The sequence below is a fragment of the Oratosquilla oratoria genome, chromosome 34 (assembly GCF_046742065.1).
Source record: "Oratosquilla oratoria isolate Oo_2021 chromosome 34, ASM4674206v1, whole genome shotgun sequence".
Lineage (NCBI taxonomy): Eukaryota > Metazoa > Arthropoda > Malacostraca > Stomatopoda > Squillidae > Oratosquilla > Oratosquilla oratoria.
Genome location: NC_134810.1, coordinates 35,455,290 through 35,465,289, shown reverse-complemented (window position 1 = coordinate 35,465,289; position 10,000 = coordinate 35,455,290). Strand labels below are relative to the sequence as shown.

General features: G+C 42.6%; 1 protein-coding gene across 6 annotated transcripts in view; it reads left to right on the top strand.

The window, feature by feature from the left end:
• Eaat1 (Excitatory amino acid transporter 1) overlaps window positions 1-8,853 on the top strand; it is a 320,273-nt gene extending 311,420 nt beyond the window's left edge. For all 6 annotated transcript variants that reach the window (XM_076173400.1, XM_076173397.1, XM_076173396.1 and 3 more), the window contains 2 exons: window positions 2,116-2,250; window positions 2,365-8,853. In XM_076173400.1, coding sequence (XP_076029515.1) covers window positions 2,116-2,250; window positions 2,365-2,536 — 307 coding nt within the window. In that variant the 3' untranslated portion in view covers window positions 2,537-8,853. The remainder of the gene's footprint in view (window positions 1-2,115; window positions 2,251-2,364) is intronic.
• Window positions 8,854-10,000: the final 1,147 nt, after the last annotated feature.

Sequence of the window (10,000 nt, the reverse complement as noted above, 5' to 3'; positions counted from 1 at the left end):
CAGTAAACTCTGAAGTTCTTTAGGATCCTTCAACCAGTACTAACACGTATATGATCAGTCTTTTTTGTCACTCCTCTGGTATTACTCTACCAAGTACATTGGCTTGGCTCTCGTTTCTGAAACAAGAACCAGACATCTTCAGTTTTCTGGACTTTGGAAAATTCAGAAGGTTAGTGTTCCTGGTTTCATAGCCATTGGGGGAAAGACGTACTTCATAGCCACATCTGTCGGTGTCAGTACCCGCATTGAAGTCAGCCAAAACAAAAAGTGTGTCCAATGGTAGGCACTGGTCGATTATAGTCAAGCTTGGTATAAAACCTCTTCTCTCCAAATTCACACGGTTCGGTCGGAGCATATAATACAACAAGAGAAGGCATGCCCAAGATAGGCTTCAATCTCACCAACATCATATGCTCTTCTACCGATCCATGCATATATACATACATATATACATACATACATATATACATACATACATGCATACATACATACATACATTCATACATACATCATACATACATACATGGAAACACTTATAACGAAATGATAATATCAGCTACGTCCGTGAGGTGGGTCCAATTGCCACGGCCCCACCACTACTAGCTGTAACCTTCACTACTGATCTCTCCACTACCTGATTTCCTCACCTCAGAGAGAACCATTGAACTCTAAACTTCTTGAGCTCCAACTATAAGAAGTGTAGTAAATCGTCATGGGAAAGAGAAAGAATGTTCTAGGCACGCACACGGAGATCCCGCCGAAGGTTCACTCCGGGACTGGCTCGATGTGTTCGTGCCTCATTTTACAACATCCCGGCAACCCGTACAGCGGACTTGGTGGTTTTTACAAGGAAAAGCTACAACCCCACCTCACACCTGCCCCATGTATGGATGCCATATATATAGTTTGATATTCCCCTTTCCAAGTACCTCCCAACACCAAGCCCAACGAGAGAAGACTAGGCTTTGAATACACATCTTTGACCCAGCAGTCCTAGGGGTTATGGTAGCGTATATGCACTCACCAGCTTGACACTAGGGGAGACAGTCGCGAGCCGCGCGGTACCAACCCAGGCGGTAGATGACTGACTCAGGGCGTGCCTAATCCAGAGGTTCGATTCAGGCTGCCCAGCCGATTTGACTCTCCGAGCCAGGAAGAACCAACCATCCTGGCCTGAATGGAGAAATAAGTGTTGCTAGTCCCAGAGAGGCACCTCAGCGCAACCACGGCACTAGAAAATCACTATGCCTTTAGGACTCCTATCTCCAGGCCCTGTAGGATTGCCATGCACGGCAAACACGTGAGTTAATGACCTATAACGGAGTTGGAGGGTCTTTGACTCGTAAAGAATTCGTTTGCCCAGTAGTGGGAGGGTCGCTGTGGTAAAAAGGAAATAGAGCGAGTTCGTCATTTATTAATGAGGTTAGAACTGAACTGACTTTACGTATGGCCCAAACCGATATACATACCACGTGGGCAATCACCCACGGTGCGTAATTACTCGTAATTACATCGGATTGGGTCACGTCGGCTCACTCTGTCACAGGCAGGTGTGTGCTCAGGTCGCAGCGCGTCCTTTCTGATGCAACGTGGTCCATCGTACCACTTGGTTCGTTCAGCCCTTTCGATGGTTTTCTTTCTGGCCCATCTGGATGTCAAACATTCCTCACTGGCGGGTGATCAGCGGGTGATCAGCGATTTAGCCGCCGGAAAAGCGGCAGTATGACAGATGGTACTGGATTTCTCCCCGCCTGAATTGATATCATAATTATCATTGTTATCGTCATTATAATTATCATGTCATCATCATTGTCATCATTATCACCATTAGTATTGCCCTTATCTTCATTATCATGTTATCATCATTGTCATCGTTATCAACATTATCATTGGCATGATAATCATCATCAGTTATCATTTTTTCTTTCAATAAGTAGTTTTTATATAAGAAAAAATCGACTTCCGGGGGTTCTCTTCAGCTCAGTGGAACCGCCTGTAGAAAGGAGAACTAAAGATTCTAATTAGGTGTCTCAGATAAGAATTCTCCTTTATTCAATTCTTAATCTAGTTTAGTTTGAACAAGCCTTACAACATTTTTCTGTTTTTTCTTTTAAGTATCACGGCCACTGCTGCGGCCATCGGTGCAGCCGGCATCCCACAGGCCGGCCTGGTAACGATGGTCATGGTCTTAGACGTGGTAGGCCTGCCGGCTGAAGACGTCACACTCATCATTGCGGTCGATTGGCTCCTGTATGTATACTTAACCCAGTCGTTGTGACTCTTAAAGTGCAATATATGGCAAAGTCGCTCATCTGCCCAGGGAAAGGGATAGATACATTTTTTTCCTTCTTCTTCTTTTTGCAGAGATCGGTTCCGTACCATGATTAACGTCTTAGGTGACAGCATCGGCGCAGGTCTCGTCTACGAGCTCAGCAAGAAGGAGCTCGAGCAGCTGGGAAACGTCAACGCGAACGGCGACGTGGAACGGCCATCCAATGAGATTAACATGGATGCACTCGAGTCGAGTAAGATGTGAGTGAAGGAGGCCCATGCCCCGTCCCCAGGGAACAGCCTAACTGCGTCATCACCTACGCTCTTTCCGCAACAAGCTATGTCACCCCCCACAAAAGGCACTACACCTTCAGCCTCTGCAGCACCACGACCCGTCACGGTGGAGCAAGACCACAAGGACCCCTTCCCCGCCTCTTCAGCTCCGGACACCTCTTCTCCATACAGCGAAACTTTGCTGTGAAAGGAGAGACACCCAACCACGCGGGCGCGCGTGTGCGCGGCCTTTGCGTCAGGCTTGGGCGTGTTAAGGGGCGATCGAGAACAGGAAGTTTGCCCAAGGAGGTCGTGGGTGTCGTCTTTGTGAAATGATACTTTTTTTTTTTTAAAGAACCAGTCTTGGTTGCGATTTCCGCGATGTCCTTTTTTTAATAGATTGTTCAAAATGCTTCCATACACGGAAATACATCAAGTCACCTTACTCAGGCTAAATAATTAATAAAACTTGGTGAGACTATGGTCACGTGCAGCCGGCCCGCAGTCGAGGTTCAACTCCCAAGGCCTGTTCATGTGCTTTTGTACTTCCATAAGGCTTACTGCAAACCCCAGTAGGTGGTATGTGATTACTCCTAAACTAGACGTCAGGTTTCTCTCTTCAAATGTGTACAGTTCTTCATCTGAGCCCTCTGGGTGGTGGGGCGTCTTGCTAACCTGCTGGAGGTGACGCCGAGCAATGGGAGTCCTCTTCCCCCCAATCCTGGACTTGTTTAATTCCCGTTTCGATGACAAAAGCAGCAGGGATACATAACACACACACACACGCACACACACACACACACACACGCGCGCGCGCACACACACACACACACACACATACACACACACTCTCACACACCAGTATTAGCCAAAATCATGGTAAGGTTCTACATGTGTGTATATATGTCATTGTATATGTATGTATGTATATATATATATATATATAATATACATATATATGAGCATACATGTACGGTAAACATATACACATATAAACCCATCTTTTGAACTACTGCAGGTAGTAGGTACGGATCCAGCTACATTCCACCACGAAACTATACGATGAAAGTTCTGTGTTGGATTGTAAATTGGGTGCTGTGGTTAGGTTACATGCAATCATGCCATAAGCAGTGGCATTTGCCTTCATCCCGGCAAAACGTCCACGCTGTCATGATAAATCCTATAGGGGGAAAGGGCAGAGAATGAATCCAAGTACATTGTTTTTTGTGGTGCTTTGTTTGTGTGTATTAGACTCGAGTGTCATTCTTGTAAGGTGCAGAGGAGGGATGGTTTTGGGCAAGCGGACCATTGTTAAGTGTATCACATAATTTTGACAAGAATAAAATGCTCCGTAGATGGAGTCGAGAAAGTACAAGCCCACCGATTTATATATATATATATATATATATATATATATATATATATATATATATATATATATATATATATATATATATATATATATATAACATGTATGTATGTAAATGATTGTCTTAGGAATAAAGTCCTGTGAAGGTGAAATTGAAAGGAGTGAACTGACAGTCTCTACGCACATACAGAGCCGTTGTATATAATTCAAAAAGCGGGAATGAAAAAGTAGAGTCAGAGTGAGGCTACGACCACCTCATCGAGGGTCTTCAAAACCGCACCAGCAGCTGCTTCCTTCGAGGAGAGTCCACTGGCGCGGGGTCCTCAAGAAAACAAAGAGTACAATGGCCATTTCGGTAGCCTAATTGTTTGATCACAGGGTCCTAGTCAAAAGGTAATTTGGGTAGGAATGCCGGATGGACATGATTTTTTTTTTTTTTTTCTGCCTTTATAAATGGGAGAAGGCATCCTTGATGACGATGATAAGTATTTTTTTTTTTTTTTTTAGGGTTTTAGTTTTTTAGGAAGGGTACTTTCTGTCATACAGCATGATGCGTCGTTGTTTTATCAATAAAGGATCACGCCACCATTCATTTTAAATATATTTTTTTCGAAACATCATTCTTCATTTTTTTTTTTTTCGAAACGTCACTTTTTTCCACCAACCTTGGGTAGTCATTGAAAAGTTTGTGTTCGCTACAACACCCAAGCTCTGCAACCCAGCAGTCGTGGCATAGCTTTACCCAAGTGGAAGAGGAACTACAGTCTAGTGGAGGAGAGGCTCCGGAGGTCAGGGCAAAGTCAGGCAGCTTGGGTTCCATCCAAGACAAATGATTTGTTACAGTCTACTTCTTGCCTGACTAACATTCATTAGCTCATCGAGTGAGGAGTACCAACAGGGCATATTAGTAATAAAGTTGTTAATGAAAAAAATCTGATAGTCTGTGGGTGTATTGATTTACATTGTAATGACATACTTTGGAAGTAACCCAAGGATATATTATTGTTAAGCTCGTTCAATTGTCTGGACGGACGGATACATACGCACGCGCTGTTGCCACATCTCTCCATGACGTGGGTGAATGTGTGTTTCAGTCAGACATTGAGGTGACTGTACCTTTAGTCCTGTTCGTGTCGATAAAAGTGCATTTATTACGTTGAATTACAATGACTGGTAGATTATCAATAATTTTAGAGTTGTACAATAAGAAGGGAGAGCGAGAGAATTTTGTAATTGTTGTATTGTTGGAGTCTTGAAATATTTATAATATAATTGTTGTAAAATAGATACGATTTTTGTGTAGTATACTCTTCCACGGTTTCCGAAAGCAGGCAACCTGCCACCCGGAACAGAAGACCGTTCTACTTATCTTCGTAATCTGTAAGTAAACAAATGATAGATCAAGAAGTCTCACCTGTTTCCTTGTATAATTCATGGAAGGGTCATGTGCCCCAGCCATGTCAAAGTTAGGGTTATCAGGAACGATTATTAGAGCCATGTTTAGCTTCAAGTTAATCCATGTACAAAGATCAACCAGTAGTTACCGTCAGTATTGTGCTCTACAGTAGACATGACGAGAAAGGAAAAAAAAAACACTACTTCAGTATAATGATAGCGATTGTTGTGTTAATAACGGTGATATCGTCATTTTACATGTTAGCTATTGTGTGTCGTTACGGCCTTCGTGAGAGTGTGACTAAATAATTATGATCTAATCACGATATGTTTTCCTTCATTCCTTTTTTCCTTCCTACCTGCCTGCCCTCCAACCTCCCTTACTTCCTTCCTTCCTTACCTTCCTTACCTTCCTTACCTTCCTTACCTTCCCTCCTTCCTTACCTTCCCTCCTTCCTTACCTTCCTTCCTTCCTTCCAGCCTGCCTTTTCTGCGCCATCACATCACATCTACACCGAATCTGACTCCGTGACTCGCGGTTTGCTGGCGAGTCGAGTCTCTCGATTGTCAGCCAAGGGAATGCACGAGTCGGTTCTTTAAGTTCTCGTCAAGGATGAGTTCAAGGAAGTTCCTTAGCTGTCTGTCAAGGATTTGAATAACTCCCTTGACTGTCCGGTCTGGCCTTTGGTCTGATCAACGATCGCAGGCAGTTTGAGGAGAGGCGTGATCTGAACCAAAAGGACAAGAATGTTTGTCTACTGTCATATAGACACTTCACAGGCTTCAATTTGCTAGTGCTCCGTTTACTTCTCCTTCTGCTGATCTTCTTTTTGCTACTGTTTGCAATCAATCTTGGTTGTGGTAAGAGATTTTTCTTCTTCTTTTACGTCTCAATCTCTATCCCTTTTTCATCAGTTTGATTCCACCTCGTTTTCTGAGGCTTACAGAATGCGTTGCCTCACAACCGTCTTGGGTTTGGGAGTTTGAAGTCTCGTTATGGTGTAACTTCAGATTATTGTTTTCATATGCATGTAGCCCACTTGCCAACCAGCTACATTATACCCAACATTTCCCCTTCTGCATTTTGTCCCACACCATTTTACCCAAAAGAATTTACACTCCAACAATTCACATGAAACTTCTCAATCAGGAACGGTCACCTCAGTGTTTTTTGTTTTGTTTTTTTCGCCTGACAATATTTTGCTCTGCAATATATCGCCCAATAGCTATCAACTCCTTCCCGTGTTCTGTAAACTGTTGAGATATGTTTCCAGACCGCTTTTTGTAGTACTTAGACGACACTCATCTAGTTTCTTTCCAATATTTGTCAAATGTCTCGAAATGGTTATAGCGCGATACTTCTATCTTGTCTCAACTAATTGTCGCCATATAAGTTTGTGTCGTCGTCATTACCTTCGTTCTCTTCCCTCCCCCTCCATTTCATTCCTGATTTTTTCCTCTTTCTTCATGTTGCTTCTTGCTCTTTATTCCTGTTTACCATCTTCATGGTGATTTTCTTTATTTCGCTCTTCACTTTATATGAAATAACAGATCGCCATTCCGAGGAATGAAATATAGCTTTGGTAACGGACGGAAAGGCCAGTTTTTTTGTTTTCTTCCGACAAGGATACGTTTCGACGTTACGTCATAAGCCAAGAGTCTGGCCTACGGGGACCAAATACTGCTTGCAGAAGGTTGTCTGCCCGTTTTCTTTCATACCCGCTTACCCTCGACTTTCGTTCTGTTTCTTTTCGCCCTTTCCCATTTCTGCACAAACTCTTTCACCGGTAGATGTAATCGTTAGAGATTTTGCATGTAGAAGCGACGGTTGCTGATAAAGTAATTTTTGATAACGTATTTTTGAGAAATTAAAGAGCGCAAAGTTTTTCGAATCTATTTTACGAATTTTTTATGAAATACAATAGTCTCCAGCTCTTTTACTTTTGATAGTCACCCCCGTCGTCGAATCACAAACTACCACCACCAGCAGCAGCAGCAGCAGCAGCAGCAACAGCCTTCTTGAAACTTTGAATTCATCGGCACTTGTTCGAGACCTTTGATACATTCAATTCTGGGTCTTTTCTAGAAGTAGCATAAGAGCGTTTTGTGCATGCATGTGTCTATATGAATGAGTTTGTATGTGAATACCTGTTGGATGAAACCTACTGGGCCTGAGGCACTGGAGAGGAATGATTGGTGATTTTTTCCTTCAGTGGCAGGATGAATTTTGGTGAACAACTTGTTGGATAGCATGACACTGTTGGTTTTTAGTCGAAGAATGTGATTGCTGCATGGGGGGGTCGCCGGTTCACCGGTTAATGAAGATGCCTCGACTTCACGTTATGTATGAAAGAAACTTGTTCAATTGAGCTAAGCTGGGATGTATGTGTGTAGGTGTAGTTTATGTCGATACAGTGCCCGAGGAGAAATTATTTTCTGCGAAACAGAAGAGTGGGAATAACTGGCTTTGTTTCTGATATCATGTCTTCAGATTCCATTTTCTTTCATTTCGCCCTCTGTACTGGCAACAAAGAGACCTATCAGTTGACCTGGCGTCCTTCAATTAGAAAACGGACCCTCATTGTTTCAGCTATATTATACATTGTCCACGCCTCATCACACTTAGAACTCACTGTGTTAATAATGATTTCACATATTTCTAGAATACCCACCACCAGTTTCGCTCACCCTGTTCTTCCAGTGGGTCATAACCCTCGTCACCTCCTTGTCTACTCTCGTCTCCCGTACCACTACCCTTGTTCGCGAAACTCGTGTAGCAATGATTTTATAGACCTAATCACAAGTAAGTATATTTAGTGAGTCTATTTACCGAGTCCATGTTTGTGCTTAGCATGCACAGCCAGGATTAGAAAATCGTGTCACACCGAGGCCGATGACTGGCCAGATGACGACAGGTCGCTGTGGCGAATCTCGGCACCAACTCAGTGCTGAACTGATTACGGAGCATCAAAAGCAACGCTGACAAATCTCAGAGCTTCCTACTATCATCACTTTGCCCAGTGTAACACGAACTTCTGGATCCGACTGTGCTTCCACGGGTCTTCCTCCTCCATCGTATATAATACAAAACTTCGGTCGTCGAAAGACCGATCGACGAGCTTCCGGGTGGGGGAAAGCTCGTTCGTTATTCCTCCCACGTCGTCGTCGTCGTCGTCGTCGTCGTCGTCGATCTATTCTCCCTTCATAGGAGAACCCAAACCCACCCATCCTCGTGCCCTCAGTGACGTACACACGGATATTTGTAAATGACTATTTCTTGTATGTCAAATAATATATCCTGGGTTATACATATCGTGTATTGTATATGTTTAGTCTTGTCTACAGCTTCAAAGAAACCACGTCCCTGTTCAACATGTGGTAGATCTTTTTACTTCCAGCGACCTCGCAGTGGAAGTAAAGAGCTGTTGGCACAACTTCACTGTTTGATAATAATGTAGAGTGAGACAGACGAGGAGGTTTTGGAATATTCTACTGGTGTATGTTAAGCTCAAACTACAAATAATAAAATTAACATTTAAGACAAACGTATGGATTATTATTTCGCTCCTTCAACCAGGTCACACAAATATTTATTATAAATTCTTCAAAAGATAGAACAGCTTCGATTACCGTAACTGCCGGTGTATAAGACGTGAAAAATAGTATTTGAATCATATTTCAAAAATAGTAAAAAAAATATATATATTTGAATCATACTTTAAAAATGGTAGAAAATAGTATTTGAATCATGTTTCAAAAATATAAAATAAATGGTATTTGAATCATGTTTTAAAGTTGTTTTGTAGAGAAAATCTTATTTAGTGAATGAAATACAAGAGTGTAATAGTACACCGCAATTTCTGATACATTTGAAAACAAAAAGTGCATCTTATACGCCGACAAATACGGTCAGACACGTGTTTAAAGTGATGTTTGAACGTGTGAACGGGGTATTTGGGGTTTAACCAACGTGTTCGACAACCAAATACCCCGTTCACACGTTCACACATCACTTTAAACACGTGTCTGTCGAACCACGTTCGACGAACCGTTAGACGGTTAGACCGTGCAAACCCCCTCTTACGATTTTGTTCAAGAATCGGCCCTAACAAAATACATAATTCATAAGTCTGAACTTTTTTTTAGGCTGAGGTTTGATTAAGCGTCAGAAGCTTGAATATTTCGTGTGCCCTCGTTTCCAAGGCGTTGACTTTACAAATGTATCCGATCAATCGAAACCTGTTTGGCATGAAGGAATACACATTTCACCCAAGATTCCTGTAATCATTGAAGAATCGAGGAATTTGCTTTACGGTCATGTTAATTCTCACTTTTATTTCCCACCAATAAGTTGCTATGCTCTAAAGGGGCATATTTTGAGGATGGTGGGGGTGGGGAGGGGAGGGGAGGGAGGTCAATGTCCATACAAAGGCTGTGGTTTAAAAGAATTTCTTACCATTATCCAAAACAAAATAGATGAGGTGACCCACGTGGTTAGTGGGACTCGCACAAACTGTAGCAACAACCCCTTCCATTTGGGGATTAACCCTCAGCTGAATTAAGTAGAGAGAGATAAAGAGAGGGAATGGAGAGTGTGGGAAGCTACGAAAGTGTTACTCATGCACAAACAACGCATACATTTAAACATTTTCCTGCATCGTGCCTTAACCTGCCCACGCACACCTCACAATT